We start from the raw sequence: 22,310 nt of genomic DNA, 5'->3' as shown, positions 1-22,310 counted from the left end.
CATGTGTGGATTGGATGGGTTGTCACGGACATCTGATGAGAAATTCATGGTAATAACACCTTTAGAAATATATTTACTTTGACGTTTTCAGTTGGTGACTTTGTCAATACTTATTTCACCGTATGCTGTATTATATATACACAAACACACACACACACACACACACACACACACACACACACACAATATCACAAGAGTACACCACTCACATTTTTGTAAATATTTTATAATAGCTTTTCATGGCACAACACCGAAGATATGACACATTGATATGTAAAGTAGTTGATGTACAGCTTGTGTTATGCCTAGGACACACTGCGAATATAATCGGAAGAGTGGAATGCAATTTATTTAAAAAAAATAAATAAATTGCTGTTGACTCGGACCAATGTTACTCTATCAGGTAGTTCCTATCTGTTTTTTTTTCTCAGGCAGCATCGCACAGAGAAAGCAATCACAGCATGCTGCGAGTGTATGCGAGAGCCGTATTCACTCGCTCCCATACAAGTTTATAGGTGCGAATGAAACATTGGATTGCACTCGAATGACATCCAAGTGCAGTGCGATATACACATCAGCTGACAATGCAGGAGATGGAGAGATTAATCCCTCCCTCTCCTCCGCAGCTGTGCTCCGAACACAGGATCGGATCACAGTTGCATGACTCTCAGCTCACGCTTGCTGCATAGTGGAAGCTGAAGGTCATTAGTATATCGCATCGGATCCCATACGCTTGTGTGGCCCTAGCCCAACAGTGTAAATTTTGTGCCCTCTAAACAACTCAACACACAGCCATTATTGTCTAAACCACTAGCAACAAAAGTGAGTACACCTCTAAGTGAAAATGGCCACATTGTGCCCAATTAGCCTTTTTTCCCTCCCCGTTGTCATGTGACTCATTGGTGTTACAAGGTGTCAGGTATGAATGTGGAGCAGGAGTGTTACATTTGGTGTTATCGCTCACACACTGGTCACTGGAAGTTCAATGGCACCTAATGACAAAGAATTCTCTGAGGGTCTGAAAAAAAGAATTGTTGCTCTACATAAAGATGGCCGAGGGTATAAGAAGATTGCCAACACCCTGAGACTGAGCTGCAGCATGGTGGCCAAGACCATACAGCGGTTTAACAAGACAGGATCCAAAGATCCAAGAACAGGTCTTGCCTTGGTCGACCAAAGCAGCTGAGTGCACATGCTCAGTGTCATATCCAGAGGTTGTCTTTTCAAAAGATATGTATGAATGCTGTCAGCATTGCTGCAGAGATTACAGGGTTGGGAGGGTCCTCCTGTCAGTACTCAGACCATACAGTGCAACAAATTGGTCTGCAAGGCTGTCGTCCCAAAAGGAAGCCTCTTATAAAGATGATGCACACGAAAGCTTACAAATAATTTCCTAAAAATAAGCAGGCCAAGGACGTGGAGTATTGGAACCATGTCCTGTGGTGTGATAAGACCAAAATAAACTTATTTAGTTCAGATAACGTCAACCGTGTATGCGGCAACCAGGGGAGGACGACAAAGACAAGTGTCCTGCCTACAGTCAGGCATGGTGGTGGAGTGTCATGTTTTGGGGCTGCCGGGTGTGGGGGGGCTACAGATTATTAAGGGAACCATGAATGCCAACATGTACTGTGACATACAGAAGCCGAGCATGATCCCTTCTCTTCATATTCTAACATGATAATGACCCCAAACACCTCCAAGGAGACCACTGCCTTGCTAAAGAAACTGAGGTTAAAAGTGCTGGACTCGCCAAGAGTCTCCAAACATAAACCATATTGGGCATCTGTGGAGCGTCCTCAAACGGAAGGTGGGGGAGGACAATGTCTCCAATATCCACCAGCTCTGTGATTTCATCACGGAGGATGGAAGAGGATCCAGTGGCTCCTGTGAAGATCTAGTGACCTCCATGCCCAAGAAAGTTAAGTAAATTTTTGAAAAATAATGGTGGCCAAACAAAATATTGACACTTTGGGCATAATTTGGTTTTGACGTAGGAGTTTATTTACTTTTATTGCTAGCAGTTTAGAAGTTCATGGCTGTGTGTTGTTATTTAGAGGGCATCAATTTTACACGGTTACAGAAGCTGTACACTGACTACTGTACATTGTATCATGTGTCAGATCTTCAGTGTTGTCCCATGAATAGATTTAATAATATATTTACAAAAATGTGATGGGTGTACTCACTTTTGTGATAAACTGTATGTATTATATATTTGTCAGCTCACACTACTGAACAGATTAGCAGACCACTTCCCAGTCACCTGTATGTCTGCGAGCATCCAGTGTCTCCAGTACTTGGCTCTTGGATTTTGTCTGCTGGGGGCATCTGGATCGACCATTATCAGAATATAGACCTTATCCTAGGATGAGAAAAGAAGACAAGAAAATTTAAACTGCTACTAATTTTTATCAAATTAATTTAACAAAACTTAGTTGAAAAAAAAGGAAGAGTGTTTGGTTCTAACAGTAAAACAAATCAAAGTTCAGAATGTTAAGGCCCCTGACATACATTACATGAAAGTTGGCCGAACCCTCCCATTTTGGTGAGACCAGATGACCCTCTGATGTGTATGGGGGTCTCCTGATATCTGTTGGGGGAGAGGAGGAACTCTCTAGCAGCAGCTTTCTTCCCCTCCCCAAGTGCTAATGTGTATGGGGGAGTCGCATGACCGTTCTCATGTGTATGGCCAGATGTCTTCTTACGTTTCGACTACCCGAGCATGGTAGATGTTCTCATCACTACTCTATACTTAACAGCACAGCGTAAAAGACGATGGCAGAGAAGATGCAAGAACAACCAAGCTGCCTCAGGAAAGCCACCACTGGCATTTTCCTGAGGTGGTTTTGCCTTGGAAAACTTGGGGTGTGCGCCAGTGTCTAAATTATACACTGGGTGTAGAATTATTAGGCAAGTTGTATTTTAGCAAATTTTTTTTTTTATTATTAAAACAACAACTATGTTCTTAATTAACCCAAAAGACTCATTAATATCAGAGCTTAAAGGGAACCTGTCAGCAGAAATTTCCCCTAAAACCTAAAAGATTCCCCCCTCTGCAGCTCTTGGGCTGCATTCTAGAAAGGTCCCTGTTATTATTGTGCCCCCTTTCTGACCAAAATACAGAGTTTATAAAGTGGTACCTTTTTGGATTTGGATTCTGTAAATGTGACACGGGGGCGGGCTGCCTGGCGTCCGTTATTCTGCCTCCTGCCTCTTTAGGCCGTCCCCCATCACTCCTTTCCATAGCTGTGGACGCCGCCCAGTGCTCATCTCTCGTGGATGAGCACTGTGCCCAGTGTCACCGCTGGTGACGTGCGCGCAGGCTTTAGATTATGGGCGGTGCTGTGATGTTTATTACCAAGCAACCACCCATAATCGCGGGACCGCGCTTTCCCCCTCGGCGTCCTTCGTTCTGCGCAAGCGCGGTGCTGCTGACCCCACGTCACCTCCTTCCCATCTATTTCCTGCCTCAGGGCAAGATGGGAAGGAGGTGACGTGGGGTCAGCAGCACCGCGCTTGTGCAGAACGAAGGACGCTGAGGGGGAAAGCGCAGTCCCGCGATTATGGGCGGTTGCTTGGTAATAAACATCACAGCACCGCCCATAATCTAAAGCCTGCGCGCACGTCACCAGCGGTGACACTGGGCACAGTGCTCATCCACGAGAGATGAGCACTGGGCATGTGCGGGGACCTGTGGAGCACTGGGCGGCGTCCACAGCTATGGAAAGGAGTGATGGGGGACGGCCTAAAGCGGCAAGAGGCACAATAACGGACGCCAGGCAGCCCGCCCCCGTGTCACATTTACAGAATCCAAATCCAAAAAGGTACCACTTTATAAACTCTGTATTTTGGTCAGAAAGGGGGCACAATAATAACAGGGACCTTTCTAGAATGCAGCCCAGGAGCTGCAGAGGGGGAATCTTTTAGGTTTTAGGGGAAATTTCTGCTGACAGGTTCCCTTTAATATTTTTGGAAATTGAAGTGTTTTTTTTTTTTTTTTTAGATTTGGCTATCTTAGGAGGATATCTGTTTGTGCAGGTAACTATTACTGTGCAGAATTATTAGGCAACTTAATAAAACCAAATATATTCCCATCTCACTTGTTTATTTTCACCAGGTAAACCAATATAACTGCACAAAATTGAGAAACATTTCTGACATGCAAAAACAAAACCCAAAAAATTAGTGACCAATATAGCCACCTTTCTTTATGATGACACTAAACAGCCTACCATCCATAGATTCTGTCAGTTGCTTGATCTGTTTACGATCAATATTGCATGCAGCAGCCACCACAGCCTCCAGACACTGTTCCGAGAGGTGTACTGTTTTCCCTCCCTGTAGATCTTACATTTTATGAGGGACCACAGGTTCTCTATGGGGTTCAGATCAGGTGAACAAGTGGCCCATGTCATTATTTTTTCACCTTTTAGACCTTTACTGGCCAGCCACGCGGTGTAGTTGGATGCATGTGATGGAGCATTGTTCTGCATGAAAATCATGTTTTGTTTTTTTTTAACGATACCGACTTCTTCCTGTACCACTGCTTGAAGAAGTTGTCTTCCAGAAACTGGCAGTGGGTCTGGGAGCTGGCTTCACTCCATCCTCAACCCGAAAAGGTCCCACAAGTTCATCTTTGATGATACCAGCCCATACCAGTACCCACCTCCACCTTGCTGGCGTCTGAGTCGGAGTGGAGCTCTTTGCCCTTTCAGCCTCTGGCCCATCCATCTGGCCCATCAAGAGTCACTCATTTCATCAGTCCATAAAACCTTTGAAAAATCAGTCTTAAGATATTTCTTGCCCCAGTCTTGACGTTTTATCTTATGTTTCTTGTTCAAAGGTGGTGGTTTTTCAGCCTTCCTTACCTTGGCCATGTCCCTGAGTTTGGCAGTTTCACAGACTGCTGCATCCCTCTGCAAGACATCTCACAATTTTGGACTTTTCAGAGCCTGTCAAATCTCTCTTCTGACCCATTTTGCCAAAGGAAAGGAAGTTGCCTAAAGTAAGCACCCCTTATATAGGGTGTTGATGTCATTACACCGCACCCCTCCTCATTACAAAGATGCACATTACCTTATTTACTTAATTGGTAGTTGGTTCTCAGCCTATACAGCTTGGAGTAGGACAACATGTATAAAAATTATCACATGATCAAAATACTCATTTGTCTAATAAGTCTGCACACAGTGTATGGCTCAGCCTATAGTATATGTTTTGTAGGAATCTTGTAGGGTATGTACACATCCATCTCAAAAACACAAACCTTGACAAAATTTTGGACATTTTGCTCATTGGCTATGTGCACACATTGCCTTTTTGCTGAATTTATTTTTCTATGAAACTGAGCAGACACTCAAAATCCATCTCAAAACTGCAAAACTCCTCAAAAACAGTTTCCTCTCAGTTTCTGCTCCAAAAAACTCCTAGAAAATTGTTGTGTGCACAGGTTCTGCTCCAAAAACTCAGCAAAATACCAAGTACACACTAAGGGGGCTATTTATCAAGATTGGAGATTCTCATCCCATTCATCATGTCCCGTCCCAGCCTAGCTCCGTCCACTTTGTCAGAGGTGGGGCAAAAAGGTATGTGAAAAAGACAGAAAACGCATTTTTTTTGTGCAATCTCACATTGTGCAAATGAAAAAAAAAAAATGCGGCTTTAAACTCTTTTGGGGACAGAAATCTGGCAATAAGCCTTTGATGAGTTGCCTCCTTAAGGCCCCGTCACACACAGAGATAAATCTTTGGCAGATCTGTGGTTGCAGGGAAATCATGGACATAATGTTCCATTTGTACACAGCCACAAACCTGGCACTGATTGTCCACAATTTTACTGCAACCACAGATCTGCCGCAGATTTATCTCTGTGTGTGACAGGGCCTTTAGTCTTTTTGCTTAGTTTTTGGAGCAGAAATTGGCTATGTGCACAGTTTTTCAAAATGTTTTGAAACTGGAAATTTAGCAGAAACTCCCCAAATCCTCCTCCAAATCTCAAAACTCCTCAATCTTTAGAGTTTGCACTCGGTGCCCATGAGCACACGGAGACTTTTTGCTGAGTTTTTGGAGCGGAAATTGAGAGGAAACTCTCCAAATCCTCCTACATAATCACAAAACTCTTCAAAAACTTGGAGGCTTTGCTCAGTACCGCCTCAGAAAACTCTTTAAAAAGATTTCATGTGTATATTAGATATTGAGCAAAAACTCCCACGTTTTTAATGAGTTTTTGAGATTTGTGGGTGAATTTGTAAATTCCAGTCAATTTCTGCTCCAAAAATTCTTCGAAAAACTCCATGTGCACAGCTAAAGGCTATATTCACTCTTGTGTTTACAGGAGCATATCTGCTTCAAAATCTTCCTCAAAAACAGCTTTGAAAACTCTTGGAAGTCTATTTTTATGGGAAATGTATTTTGCTATTCATATGAGGAGTTTGAGTGTTTTTTAAGCTTTTTCTTTTTCCTTGAAGAAGTTCCAGTGAACACTTGGAGGGATAAAAAAAAAATAAATAAAGGTTATGTGTTTGTCATTTCTTTATGGATCCTGAAGGAAACATCTTCAGGCTATCATTGCCAAATCAAAAGCCTGCAAAGAAAAAAAACCAAACAAACAATCTACAGGTAAAATCTATACTGCAGGACAATTTTGGATTTTAAACTTCACGGCATGGGAATAATATCTGGTATATTGTTATCCACTTTGCTGCTACTTTAATCCACCGCTCACAAATCCAAATCCAGAGTTTCCAACCTTCATGGTTCCTTTCCATTTAGTGAAAGCATTGCTTTTTTTTTTTGCTCGCGCCCGCTTCAAAATACGCAAAGTCATGTGCATTGTTTATTGTGTTTGTCCCATTTGTATGTTTTTCTTGGTGCAAAACAGGATTTAAGGTGTTTTTTAATGCAGAAATACAGTAATTCCGCACCTAAAAACGATATAGCGATTTTACACGCTATTATGTTGCTTGCCAGTATATGGAAATAAAAATGCACAAATAAAACCTACACATTCTGCAACGTCTTTTAATAAACAGTAGGCGTTTATTTTCCGGAACTCACATCCACTTTGCTTAACTGTAAAATGCAGTAGAAAATGTGTTGTGTGTGCGCTACCTGGGAACGTACAAATAAGGCTAGTTTCACACTTGAGTTGGGCGAAATCCGCTGGGTCCGTTGCTGCGTCGTTTTGACGCATCCAATATTTTTGTGGTGTCAACGGATCCGTTATTTCAAAGTAATCCTTTAGCTGATTCCTGTGAAATAACGGACCGTTGCATCCGTTTGGCGTCCGTTAGGCGTCCGTCTAACGGAATGCGTCAGCTCTGGGTTTTTTTCTTTTTTCATTCTGGGCATGCTCAGTAGAAATTAGCGGAATCCAGCAGCGGATTCCATTGTTAAGCACTTAGCAACGGAATCCGCTACCATAGGGAACCATTATAAATTTTAATGGAAGCAACGGAATCCGCTGGTCGGCATCATTTTGACGCAAGCATTTAACGTTACATTCAGAGTTGCTTCCGCTCGGCAGAAGCAACGGAGCGTCGGCCAACGGAAGCAACGCAGGTACTTTTGGCACAATCCGTCATCAATGCAAGTCTATGGGAAACAGCGGAATCCGTTAGCGGATTCCGCTGTTTCTCAAGACAGCGGATTGCGCAAAAAAAAAAAAAAATAACGCAAGTGTGAAAGTACCCTAAGGCGATTTCTCAAATATTTATTTTAATTTTTTTTTGAAAACCTAACTTCAGATGTTCAGGATTTGGTGCGGATTTTATGTTCAGATTTTCCACATGTCAAATTTAATTTACAGTCCTAGTAATGTGGTTGAGTTTTATCTTAATCTCATCCACATGCTGCATTTATTTTCGGTACAGAATCTGAGTGGAAATTGACTTTTGTGATTATTTAAAGCTGCAATATGTCAACTTGTGGAAATATTGGTGCAAAATTTACCCCTTCATGTGAACGGGAAACCTAAACTGCATTCCTGGCATTGCTTTTTTTTTTAATATGCTTCTACAACAAAAAAAAAAAATCTTAAAATAAAAAACAAAAACAAAACATAAAAACAGATGTGGAAAATATCAGAGGATTTTTGATACTGAAACATTTCGGAACCTTCAAGTAAACTCCGCACCAAATATGCAATTTGTGAGCCCATTCTAAAATGCCATTGCAGAATTTTGGTTGTTTATTGAATAATTTACGGCTTGGAAACCTTGCCACATTTTTGGGTATGTGCACACTGTTTTTGAGGACATTTGGGCAGCAGAAACTGATTGGAAATTCTTTAAATCCTCCTCATAAACGCAAAAGTCTTCAAAATGATGTGTAATTTCTGCTCAATTAGGCCAGTTTCACACATCCGGCTTTTCGCTGGTTTGCCGGATTCGGCGCACGCCAGTACAGCGTAGACAGTACTGTATACAATGTACTTGGTGTGCGCCAAATCCGGCGAAAAGCCGGATGTGTGAAACTAGCCTCATCGGCTCCAAAGAATCAGCAAAAAGACTCAGTGCGCATATACCCTACATGTATGTACAAGAAATCTTTGACACTGACAAACCTTCAGGAAACTAGTGTTTTTGGTTTTTTTCTTGAAGTGTATTTTGTGTTTTCTTTTGCTTGTTTCTTGAGCTTTTTTTTCCCAATGGTTTTAGCTACTGGTAGTTTTTTGGAGGGATTTTCCATGGTTATTATGAACTTTCAAGCGCCCTCATTCAGAGAGCGGCGCAGCCCCTGAGTTTTCCAAAGCAATGTCATTTCAAAAACAAGACTGAGCGCACGTACGTTAGGGATACGTTTCCATGCAGCGTCTCATAGTTTAAGCTAATTGGATGAGCTTTATAGAAATCTCATCCATGTAAAAAAACAAAACGCAAGTACTAATAGGTGTAAAAAATGTTAACATATAAACCTCACTAAATACTCATGGTGGGAACGTAGCCTTAGGCTATGTTCACACTAGAAAAATGATTTTTCTTAAGAAATTTCTTAAGAAATTTCTTAAGAGTGAAGGATTAGTGCACCTGCGTTAAAAAAACGCATCAAAAACGCACCTGCGTTTTTGCCGCGTTTTCGGTGCGTTTTTGGTGCGTTTTCGGTGCGTTTTTGATGCGTTTTTACCGCTGGTTGCTCCCTGCGTTATTGTGCCAATTATCTATGGCAAAAAACGCAGTTAGCTGCAGAAAAGAAGTGACATGCTCATTCTTTTTCTTAAGAAAATCTACTGAAAGAATTTTCTTAAGAAAAAAACGCAGTGTGTGCACAGCTAATTTTTTTTGCCATAGGTTTTGCTGGGGAATGTCTGCAGAAAGGTTACAAGAATTTCTCAAGAAATTTCTGCAGCAAAAACGGACCCAAAACGCAGGTAAAAAACGCAGTGTGTGAACATAGCCTTAGATGCTAATTTTTCAAGAAGGTGCTTCAGGAAAACTCGGGAAGTATTCTTCCAAGGTGTCTTTTTTGGCTTCATATGGGTTGTTTTTTGTAGTGGCTCAGCCAGCAGTGTTGTTGTTTTTTTTTTCCTTCTATGTATAAATTAGTTAACGGCTTCTGCGCATGAAGAATGGAACGGTCACTTCTTTAAAAAGGTTATCCACTACTAGGACAACCCCTTCTGATTCCACATGTTTCCCCCAGGCAAAAAAATAAAGCCTATACTCACCTACCTGATGGCACAGCTGGGTAAGACAGGCGCCGTCTCTGGTATAGCAAGTACTACCGGGATAGCTGAGGTTGGTGGCATGGCCAGGACGAACAGTCACAGTCTCTGGTGTAGGAAGAACTACCGGGATAGCTGAGGTTGGTGGCATGGCCAGGACTAACAGTCAGTCTCTGGTGTAGCAAGAACTACCGGGATAGCTGAGGCTGGTGGCATAGCTGGGACGGACAGTCACAGTCTCTGGTGTAGCAAGAACTACCGGGATAGCTGAGGTTGGTGGGATGGCCAGGACGAACAATCACAGTCTCTGGTGTAGCAAGAACTACCGGGATAGCTGAGGCTGGTGGCATAGCTGGGACGGACAGTCACAGTCTCTGGTGTAGCAAGAACTACCGGGATAGCTGAGGTTGGTGGGATGGCCAGGACGAACAATCACAGTCTCTGGTGTAGCAAGAACTACCGGGATAGCTGAGGCTGGTGGCATAGCCGGGATGGACAGTCACAGTCTCTTGTGTAGCAAGAATTACCGGGATAGCTGAGGCTGGTGGCATGGCCAGGACAGACAGTCACAGTCTCTGATGTAGCAAGAACTACCGGGATAGCTGAGGTTGGTGGCATGGCCAGGACTAACAGTCAGTCTCTGGTGTAGCAAGAACTACCGGGATAGCTGAGGCTGGTGGCATAGCTGGGACGGACAGTCACAGTCTCTGGTGTAGCAAGAACTACCGGGATAGCTGAGGCTGGTGGCATAGCCGGGATGGACAGTCACAGTCTCTGGTGTAGCAAGAACTACCGGGATAGCTGAGGCTGGTGGCATGGCCAGGACAGACAGTCACAGTCTCTGATGTAGCAAGAACTACCGGGATAGCTGAGGTTGGTGGCATGGCCAGGACTAACAGTCAGTCTCTGGTGTAGCAAGAACTACCGGGATAGCTGAGGCTGGTGGCATAGCTGGGACGGACAGTCACAGTCTCTGGTGTAGCAAGAACTACCGGGATAGCTGAGGCTGGTGGCATAGCCGGGACGGATAGGCAAGGAAGTAGTAGGCTATGTGTGCACGCTGCATTTTTTGGTTTGTTTTTGCGCGTTTTTTGGGTGCAGTTTTGGTCTCAAAACTGCATGAATTTCCTTCCCCAGCAAAGTCTATGAGATTTCATTTTTGCTGTCCGCACAATACAGTTTTTTTTGTCTGCGTCTTTGTGGTGACCACAAAGATGCAGCAAGTCAATTCTTACTGCGTTTTTCACCCATTGAATGCATTGGACAAAAACGCAGCAAAAACGCATGTTTTTTTCATGCGTTTTTCCTGTGGGTGCGTTTTTGTGTGTTTTTTTGGGGACAAATATGCTGCATCTTTGTGGGCAGAAAAGATGCAGCGTGCGGACATAGGCGTACACTGTAACAAAAGCACAGTTTAAAAGGAGACCTGACAAGTAACTGGCTAGGGCACCGAGACACTAGCTAACTAAACACATTGACCAGTCACCTCCCCTAGTGGGAGAGAGCCTTATGTACCCAGTGCCTCTGAGCGATAGGCTGAGAGGCATTTCCTGGGAGTGACACGCTGGCACTTTAAGAGAAGGGCAGAGGCGCGCATGCACCCCAGTTACACTCCTGGAGGACCTGTGCCACGTGCACAGGCCCCGGTAGAAGGAAAAAACAAAAAGCCAGCACCAAATGTGCACTACAGCACTAAACATTCCAAACTGTACTTATGATTAATAAATTTTTGAGATTTTTGGCAAAAAATTGCAATTTCTTGAGCTGCTTCGCCACGTCACGGCAAATCTCATTTGAAGCAGTCCTACACTAAAATATTTTTATAAAATGTGCCATACGGCCTCACATATGAATAGTAGAACTGCTCTTAGCAGCACTCACCTGGTCTATTTCAATCCCGTACCCATGACTGAGTCATGGCTGTGGGCGGGACAGGTCCAAGCAAATGCTGCATGAAGTAAATAGCCTGTGGACAAAGCCTGATGACTTAATGTGAACAGTCACCAACCGCCAAAATCCAGACAGATGGAATACATCCCAAATTGGGGTGCATAGCAAGGTGGAGGTCAACCACCGACCAATTCAATGAAGAAAAAACAAAAAGCCAGCACCAAATGTGCACTACAGCACTAAACATTCCAAACTGTACTTATTATAAATAAATTTTTGAGATTTTTGGCAAAAAATTGCAATTTCTTGAGCTGCTTCGCCACGTCACGGCAAATCTCATTTGAAGCAGTCCTACACTAAAATATTTTTATAAAATGTGCCATACGGCCTCACATATGAATAGTAGAACTGCTCTTAGCAGCACTCACCTGGTCTATTTCAATCCCGTACCCATGACTGAGTAAAAAAATTTTTTATAATAAGTACAGTTTGGAATGTTTAGTGCTGTAGTGCACATTTGGTGCTGGCTTTTTGTTTTTTCCCGGTAGAAGGAAGAAGAGTGCGCACATGTGGGGGAATGAGGAGACACCGGGGCATATGGCGAGGGACGGCCGCACCAGTGAGTCAGTGAGCGTCCCTGCATGGAGGAGAGCGGAGAGCGCAGGGACATCAGAGCTACAGGTGGTCCTACTAGTAGACAACCTCTTTAAACAGTGTTGAGTCTTTGAAAACCGAAGCTCAAAAGATTGAGCATATGAACGTAGAGTCGGTTTTACATAGAAATGCATATTCTCTCTTTTCAGTGTTTCATAAGCGCTTTATCAGGCGGTTATGGAGCAAATCCACCTGTAAATTATGTCGTGTGCACATACGGTTATTGACAACATGACAACAAAAAGAAGGTAGCCCTATAATAACCATGAAATAACAGTCTACTCAAAACTGAGGGCTCACTAATGAACTAAGAGCTGACACTCTAATGACAGATACAATAGTGTAAAAGAGCTGATATGCCATATTGCTGGAGAATAGCTATTAAAGACCCCCATCTGTTTCCACCCCACCCCCCAATCAGTAAGTGTGCGGAGAGTCACACAGCTTTCTTGCTTGGGAAAAACAGGAAGAGAGAAACACTGGCAGCAAAATCCTACAACATGAAGATGATAAAGAGCTCCTGCCCTTCAATAAGCGCGGAGTCTATGGTTATACGAGGCTGTGATCTCATTATGGGGGCTGCAGACAAACAGGACCAGAAGAACCTGCTGTAACGGATAACATCAGTAAAATGATTTGTGAATGCAAAAATTTGGATACTTATAGATAAACTTCCAACCACTCGTTTTGTTAATGGTCAGATCCACCTTGGTCCAATCAAGCACAGGTCCTCTTAATATTACCGAGTCCAGTGCATCTTCCCACACACTTACAGTGCCTACAAGTAGTATTCAACCCCCTGCAGATTTAGCAGGTTTGATAAGATGCAAATAAGTTAGAGCCTGCAAACTTCAAACAAGAGCAGGATTTATTAACAGATGCATAAATCTTACAAACCAACAAGTTATGTTGCTCAGTTAAATTTTAATAAATTTTCAACATAAAAGTGTGGGTCAATTATTATTCAACCCCTAGGTTTAATATTTTTGTGGAATAACCCTTGTTTGCAATTACAGCTAATAATCGTCTTTTATAAGACCTGATCAGGCCGGCACAGGTCTCTGGAGTTATCTTGGCCCACTCCTCCATGCAGATCTTCTCCAAGTTATCTAGGTTCTTTGGGTGTCTCATGTGGACTTTAATCTTGAGCTCCTTCCACAAGTTTTCAATTGGGTTAAGGTCAGGAGACTGACTAGGCCACTGCAACACCTTGATTTTTTCCCTCTCGAACCAGGCCTTGGTTTTCTTGGCTGTGTGCTTTGGGTCGTTGTCTTGTTGGAAGATGAAATGACGACCCATCTTAAGATCCTTGATGGAGGAGCGGAGGTTCTTGGCCAAAATCTCCAGGTATGCCGTGCTATCCATCTTCCCATGGATGCGGACCAGATGGCCAGGCCCCTTGGCTGAGAAACAGCCCCACAGCATGATGCTGCCACCACCATGCTTGACTGTAGGGATGGTATTCTTGGTGTCGTATGCAGTGCCATCCAGTCTCCAAACGTCACGTGTGTGGTTGGCACCAAAGATCTCGATCTTGGTCTCATCAGACCAGAGAACCTTGAACCAGTCTGTCTCAGAGTCCTCCAAGTGATCATGAGCAAACTGTAGACGAGCCTTGACATGACGCTTTGAAAGTAAAAGGTACCTTACGGGCTCGTCTGGAACGGAGATCATTGCGGTGGAGTACGTTACTTATGGTATTGACTGAAACCAATGTCCCCACTGCCATGAAATCTTCCCGGAGCTCCTTCCTTGTTGTCCTTGGGTTAGCCTTGACTCTTCGGACAAGCCTGGCCTCGGCACGGGTGGAAACTTTCAAAGGCTGTCCAGGCCGTGGAAGGCTAACAGTAGTTCCATAAGCCTTCCACTTCCGGATGATGCTCCCAACAGTGGAGACAGGTAGGCCCAACTCCTTGGAAAGGGTTTTGTACCCCTTGCCAGCCTTGTGACCCTCCACGATCTTGTCTCTGATGGCCTTGGAATGCTCCTTTTGTCTTTCCCATGTTGACCAAGTATGAGTGCTGTTCACAAGTTTGGGGAGGGTCTTAATTAGTCAGAAAAGGCTGGAAAAAGAGATACAGTTAGGTCCAGAAATATTTGGACAGTGACACAATTTTCGCGAGTTGGGCTCTGCATGCCACCACATTGGATTTGAAATGAAACCTCTACAACAGAATTCAAGTGCAGATTGTAACGTTTAATTTGAAGGTTTGAACAAAAATATCTGATAGAAATTGTAGGAATTGTACACATTTCTTTACAAACACTCCACATTTTAGGAGGTCAAAAGTAATTGGACAAATAAACCAAACCCAAACAAAATATTTTTATTTTCAATATTTTGTTGCGAATCCTTTGGAGGCAATCACTGCCTTAAGTCTGGAACCCATGGACATCACCAAACGCTGGGTTTCCTCCTTCTTAATGCTTTGCCAGGCCTTTACAGCTGCAGCCTTCAGGTCTTGCTTGTTTGTGGGTCTTTCCGTCTTAAGTCTGGATTTGAGCAAGTGAAATGCATGCTCAATTGGGTTAAGATCTGGTGATTGACTTGGCCATTGCAGAATGTTCCACTTTTTTGCACTCATGAACTCCTGGGTAGCTTTGGCTGTATGCTTGGGGTCATTGTCCATCTGTACTATGAAGCACCGTCCGATCAACTTTGCGGCATTTGGCTGAATCTGGGCTGAAAGTATATCCCGGTACACTTCAGAATTCATCCGGCTACTCTTGTCTGCTGTTATGTCATCAATAAACACAAGTGACCCAGTGCCATTGAAAGCCATGCATGCCCATGCCATCACGTTGCCTCCACCATGTTTTACAGAGGATGTGGTGTGCCTTGGATCATGTGCCGTTCCCTTTCTTCTCCAAACTTTTTTCTTCCCATCATTCTGGTACAGGTTGATCTTTGTCTCATCTGTCCATAGAATACTTTTCCAGAACTGAGCTGGCTTCATGAGGTGTTTTTCAGCAAATTTAACTCTGGCCTGTCTATTTTTGGAATTGATGAATGGTTTGCATCTAGATGTGAACCCTTTGTATTTACTTTCATGGAGTCTTCTCTTTACTGTTGACTTAGAGACAGATACACCTACTTCACTGAGAGTGTTCTGGACTTCAGTTGATGTTGTGAACGGGTTCTTCTTCACCAAAGAAAGTATGCGGCGATCATCCACCACTGTTGTCATCCGTGGACACCCAGGCCTTTTTGAGTTCCCAAGCTCACCAGTCAATTCCTTTTTTCTCAGAATGTACCCGACTGTTGATTTTGCTACTCCAAGCATGTCTGCTATCTCTCTGATGGATTTTTTCTTTTTTTTCAGCCTCAGGATGTTCTGCTTCACCTCAATTGAGAGTTCCTTAGACCGCATGTTGTCTGGTCACAGCAACAGCTTCCAAATGCAAAACCCCACACCTGTAATCAACCCCAGACCTTTTAACTACTTCATTGATTACAGGTTAACGAGGGAGACGCCTTCAGAGTTAATTGCAGCCCTTAGAGTCCCTTGTCCAATTACTTTTGGTCCCTTTAAAAAGAGGAGGCTATGCATTACAGAGCTATGATTCCTAAACCCTTTCTCCGATTTGGATATGAAAACTCTCATATTGCAGCTGGGAGTGTGCACTTTCAGCCCATATTATATATATAATTGTATTTCTGAACATGTTTTTGTAAACAGCTAAAATAACAAAACTTGTCTCACTGTCCAAATATTTCTGGACCTAACTGTAATTAATCCAAACATGTGAAGCTCATTGTTCTTTGTGTCTGAAATACTTCTTAATACTTTAGGGGACCCAAACAGAATTCTTGTGGTTTGAGGGGTTGAATAATAAAAGACCCTCTGAATAAACTTTTCACAATTTAAAAAAAAAAAAAAAAAAATGAAATAACATTCTTTTTTGCTGCAGTGCATTTCACACTTCCAGGCTGATCTACAGTCCAAATGTCACAATGCCAAGTTAATTCCAAATGTGTAAACCTGCTAAATCTGCAGGGGGTTGAATACTACTTGTAGGCACTGTATATTCCATCTGTCAATTAACGGAAAAGGGGGCTGGAGATAGATGAAAACAAGAAATGGGAAGGTGCACTGAACTGTTCACCAAGCCAAGACTGCACAAAGTGCCTGTGGTTGGTTTGCACAGTCATTTTATTCCTTGAAAGCAAGGATGCCAAAGTCAAATACACAGAGGGCCAAAGTTAAAAAACTTTGGACAAAGTTGTGGACCAATCTAGTTGTGGGCCCCCACATAGTCCTCCATACAGAATGGGCCTCACATAGACCTCCATACAGCATAATGGGCCCCACGTAGACCTCCATACAGAATAACAGGCCTTACATAGACCTCCATACAGCATAACGGGCCCCAAATAGCCCTTCATACAGAATAACGGGCCCAACATAGTCCTCCATACAGAATAATGGGCTGGCCCCACAAAGTCCTCCATACAGAATAATGGGCCCCACAAAGTCCTCCATACAGAATAATGGGCCCTACATAGCATAATGGGCCTCACATAGCCCTCCATAAAGAATAATGGGCCCCACGTAGCCCTTCATAGAGAATAATAGGCCCCACATAGTCCTCCATACAAAATAATGGGCCCCACATAGTCCTCCATACAGAATAATGGGCACCTGGCATCAAGGGCCAAATAAAATTAGCCGGAGTACCAGATTTGGCCCATGTGTCAGAGTTTGACATAGGTGCGCTAAAGAGACAAAATGCACTTTTAATATCATATGATTGAAATGATTCTTAGGGCCAGACCCCAAGCATCAGCGATTATTGGCGTATTGTAACCAGTGATTCTCCAAAACCCTATGTCTAGCCATCATACCGCTCAGGAAGGAGACAGGTTCTGTGTATTCTGTGTACCAGAGATGAACGTGCTTTGGTCAGACATGTGCATATCAACCAAAGAACAAAGGCAAAAGACCTTGTGAAGATGCTGGCGGAAGCTGGTAAGATTGTGTCATTATCCATAGTGAAACGAGTACTGTATCAACATGGGCTGAAAAGCCACAATGCTAGGAAGAAGCCATTACTCCAAAAGAAACATTAAAAAGCCAGATTAATGTTTGCAAATGCACACAGGAACACAGACCTTATTTTTGTTGACATTTCCTGTGGTCTGATAAAACTAAAATTGAACTGTTTGGCCATAATGACCATCGTTACGTTTGGAGGAAAATGGGAGAAGCTTTGAAGACTTAATACACCATTCCAACTGTCAAACACAGGGGCAGCAGCATCATGTTGTGAAGTTGTTTTGCTGCAGGAGGGACTGGTGCGCTTCACAAAATAGATGGCATCATGAGGAAAGAAGATTATGTGGCAATACGGAAGCAACATCTCAAGACATCAGCCAGCATCTTAAAGCTTGGATAGAAATGGATCTTCCAAATGGACAATGACCTGAAGCATATTGCCAAACTGGTTACACAGTGGCTTAAGGATAACAAAGTCAATATTGTGGAGTGGCCATCACAAAGCCCTGATCTCAATCCTATTGAAAATGTATGGGCAAAGCTGAAAAGGCCGGTGTGAGCAAGATTACCTACAAACATGACTCAGTTACACCAGTTCTGTCAGGAGGAATGAGCCCAAATTCCTGCCAACTATTGTGAGAAGCTTGTGGAAAGAGATCCAAAATGTTTCACACAAATCACACAGTGTAGGGGCAATGGCACCAAATATTTATGAAATGGATGGAAACTTTACAGATGTTGCCAATAAACCTATCAGAAGCTTCCAATGATATGACATTGTAGCACCTATGGGTCAGGGATTAAATGTACTTGTCAGTGGGCTGGTGGTGTCGGGTCCGGGATGTCAAGAGTGGCCCTACCCGGCTTTGTGGCCCTGATGTGTACAATAAAAGGGAGGAGGATGGAGGATGGGATGATGGAGGTTGAGAGTTGTAGTTGTCTCGTGACGCCACCTGTGGTATGCGGCCAGGGATTAGCCGCCATTTCGGGTGATATCCTCCGGGGCGGATGTGCCGCAGCAAGGATCGTTGTATTCCCCACAGGTGGAGCAGGCCCTGGTGAGGATGATGAGGGACTATATTGGCCGTTGGCGCCTAAGCGCAGGGTGCCAACAATACGAGGCTGAATCAGCTTCTGTGGCTCCAGGTCTTTTTACTCACAGTTGAAGTGCTGCCCTCAGAGTATCAGTGTCTGCCGTCATGGGCCCCAGCCGATCCCGGATAATTCGGAAGTCACCGTCGTTGTTCCCACTGTGTGTCCTTTCTGGTCGGGGTTCCTCCAATACCGTGGGTGGAATGTGGAATGGGCTGCACTCTCCGCAGACCCTGGAATCCCCAGTAGTTGTGGAGAACCCGGTCTGAGCTGCTTGCTCCAAGCCGCAGGTCCTGTGGTGCTCCCAGAAGTGTAAAGGTAGAGAGAATATGTCTGGACCGAAGTGCTGACTGTGCTCCTCACCCCAAGCTGTGCCCAGGGCTAACCAACCATGTGTGAAGATGCTCAGTCCTTTTCTACAAGTGGTTCCCGCCCCCTGGTGGCTGTCCTAGTGACCAGGAACGTCCCATGCCTGGCCCACCTAGGCCAATCCTAGTGGGAAAGCACCTGACTGTGTGTTTTGTGAATGTGAGAAACACGAGCAATTAACCTCTTCCTTAACCGGGATAAGTACCGCAACCTTAAGTGAGGTGCAGTACCCTGTGGTGACTAAAGCCTCAGGGGTGCCACAACATCATCATATGTGCGGTCGCATATTTTTTAAAGGCATAGTACTCTTAAGGTGGCTTTACACGCAACGATATCTCTAACGATATGTCATCGGGGTCACGGAATTCGTGACGCACATCCGGCGTCGTTAGCGACGTTGTTGCGTGTGACACCTATGAGCGAGTGTTAAAGATCAAAAATACTCACCTAATCGTTGATCGTTGACACGTCGTTCATTTTTTAAAAAAAAAATCGTTGCTGGTGCTGGACGCAGGTTGTTCGTCGTTCCTGAGGCAGCACACTTCGCTACTTGTGACACCCCGGGAATGACGAACAGCACCGTACCTGCGTCCTCTGGCATCGAGGTGGGTGTGTCGTTAATGCGGCCGGTCTCCGCCCCTCCGCTTCTATTGGGCGGCCGCTGTATGACGGCGCTGTGACGGCGCACGAACCTCCCCCTTAAAAAAGAGGTTGTTCGCCGCCCACAGCGACGTCGCTAGGAAGGTAAGTACGTGTGATGCATCCTAGCGATATTGTGCGCCATGAGCAGCGATTTGCCCGTGACGCAGAAACGACGGGGGCGGGTGCTTTTACGAGCAACATCGCTAGCAATGTCGCTGCGTGTAAAGCAGCCTTTAGTGTACGTAAATATTTGACTTTGCAGAAAGTAATAAAAATGCCTTAAAGCAAACGGGAAAGGTTTATATTAATTTCATGTCAAATAGTGAGAAAAACATGCAGATGTGTCTTTATAAAGAGAGGAGGGAAACTTTTGGTTTTAATTGTATATCTAACAAAATACTCCAACATATCATAGTGCTGTATAGCTCATAGGCCACAATATAAAATAACATACACTGTGTGCAGAATTATTAGGCAAATGAGTATTTTGATCACATGATACTTTTTATACATGTCGTCCTACTCCAAGCTGTATAGGCTGAGAGCCAACTACCAATTAAGTAAATCAGGTGATGTGCATCTCTGTAATGAGGAGGGGTGCGGTGTAATGACATCAACACCCTATATAAGGTGTGCTTAATTATTAGGCAACTTCCTTTCCTTTGGCAAAATGGGTCAGAAGAGATTTGACGGGCTCTGAAAAGTCCAAAATTGTGAGATGTCTTGCAGAGGGATGCAGCAGTCTTGAAATTGCCAAACCTTTGAAGCGTGATCTGATCACCAAACAATCAAGCGTTTCATGGCAAATAGCCAACAGGATCGCAAGAAGCGTGTTGGGCAAAAAAGGCGCAAAATAACTGCCTATGAATTGAGGAAAATCAAGCGTGAAGCTGCCAAGATGCCATTTGCCACCTGTTTGGCCATATTTCAGAGCTGCAACGTTACTGAAGTATCAAAAAGCACAAGGTGTGCCATACTCAGAGACATGGCCAAGGTAAGGAAGGCTGAAAAACCACCACCTTTGAAAAAGAAACATAAGATAAAACGTCAAGACTGGGCCAAGAAATATCTTAAGACTGATTTTTCAAAGGTTTTATGGACTGATGAAATGAGAGTGACTCTTGATGGGCCAGATGGATGGGCCAGAGGCTGGATCAGTAAAGGGCAGAGAGCTCCACTCCGACGCAGACGCCAGCAAGGTGGAGGTGGGGTACTGGGATGGGCTGGTATCATCAAAGATGAACTTGTGGGACCTTTTTAGGGTTAAGGATGGAGTGACGCTCAACTCCCAGACCTACTGCCAGTTTCTGGAAGACAACTTCTTCAAGCAGTGGTACAGGAAGTAGTTGGTATCGTTCAAGAAAAACATGATTTTCATGCAGGACAATGCTCCATCACATGCATCCAACTACTCCACAGCGTGGCTGGCCAGTAAAAGTCTGAAAGATTAAAAAATAATGACATGGCCCCTTTGTTCACCTGATCTGAACCCCATAGAGAACCTGTGGTCCCTCATAAAATGTAAGCTCTACAGGGAGGGAAGACAGTCCACCTTCTCGGAACAGTGTCTGGAAGCTGTGGTGGCTGCTGCATGCAATGTTGATGGTAAACAGATCAAGCAACTGACAGAATCTATGGATGGTAGGCTGCTGAGTGTCATCAGAAAGAAAGGTGGCTATATTGGTCAATAATTTTTTGGGGTTTTGTTTTTGCATGTCAGAAATGTTTATTTCTCAATTTTGTGCAGTTATATTGGTTTACCTGGTGAAAATAAACAAGTGAGATGGGAATATATTTGGTTTTATTAAGTTGCCTAATAATTCTGCACAGTAATAGTTACCTGCACAAACAGATATCCTCCTAAGATAGCCAAATCTAAAAAAAAAAAAAAACCACTTCAATTTCCAAAAATATTAAAGGGAACCTGTCAGCAGAAATTTCCCCTAAAACCTAAAAGATTCCCCCTCTGCAGCTCCTGGGCTGCATTCTAGAAAGGTCCCTGTTATTATCCTCCTAAGATAGCCAAATCTAAAAAAGCCACTCCAACTTCCAAAAATATGAAGCTTTGATATTTATGAGTCTTTGGGTTGATTGAGAACATAGTTGTTGATCAATAATAAAAAAATCCTCTAAAATACAACTTGCCTAATAATTCTGCACGCGGTGTATACCGCAATATACCCGCGCTCTGTATAGGAAAAAGCCGTCAGATACAGATTTTCAATACAGTAGGAAAATAATGATATAGTTACATATTCTGACCTGATTCAGGGCAAAAGGACATTTTTTTCCAACCTCCTATGAACAAAGCCCTATGGATATGATTGACCTTCATTATACATTGGCAGCTTTTTCCACCGTATACACTAAATTAATGGCTTTAATGCATAGTGCACAGCTCGACGGCTGATGGAAGGCTTCAAGGTGTGATGCTGTGCAGTTTTGTTGTCCATCCACTTCCTTTGTAAAAAAAGAAATATATATGGTATATATTGTACAGTATATGTATATATATATATATATATATATATATATATATATATATATATATATATATATATATATATATTATATACACACACACACACACACACACACACACACGCCTACTATAAACCAGGGCCGGACTGGGACTCGCTTTCAGCCCTGGCATTTGGGGGTGCACAGGCCCACTTTTCGCGTGGTGAATGTGTAATATCTTTGTGCACTTGTAGATTGTGTAACACGACCATATAACATGTAGTCACGGCTGTGTCCAGTATTACAGCTCAGGCCTATTTATTGCTCTTAGTAGCAGGACCTGGTGAAGCCGCTATTTTCCCTTCAGAGCTGGGTCTCGCAGATAATGAAGAGGACGCTGCTCTCCACATAATGCTGCGGTCACATACCTGATGGGCAGGGATACAAAATCACATCCCCCTGAACTAATATTGATGACCTATTCTACAGAGAGGTGATCAGGGAAGCTGTTGTCACTGGGGATAATTTTGGACACATACCACT

The 22,310-nt window shown here is 43.6% G+C and overlaps 1 protein-coding gene across 2 annotated transcripts in view; it reads right to left on the bottom strand.

The window, feature by feature from the left end:
• The window catches only part of PEBP4 (phosphatidylethanolamine binding protein 4), a 104,156-nt gene that overhangs the window by 29,989 nt on the left and 51,857 nt on the right, over nucleotides 1–22,310 (bottom strand). For both annotated transcript variants that reach the window (XM_075343042.1, XM_075343043.1), the window contains one exon: nucleotides 2,267–2,365. In XM_075343042.1, coding sequence (XP_075199157.1) covers nucleotides 2,267–2,365 — 99 coding nt within the window. The remainder of the gene's footprint in view (nucleotides 1–2,266; nucleotides 2,366–22,310) is intronic.

The sequence above is a fragment of the Anomaloglossus baeobatrachus genome, chromosome 4, assembly GCF_048569485.1.
Source record: "Anomaloglossus baeobatrachus isolate aAnoBae1 chromosome 4, aAnoBae1.hap1, whole genome shotgun sequence".
NCBI classification, from domain to species: domain Eukaryota; kingdom Metazoa; phylum Chordata; class Amphibia; order Anura; family Aromobatidae; genus Anomaloglossus; species Anomaloglossus baeobatrachus.
This window is presented reverse-complemented; position numbering and strand designations above follow the sequence as displayed.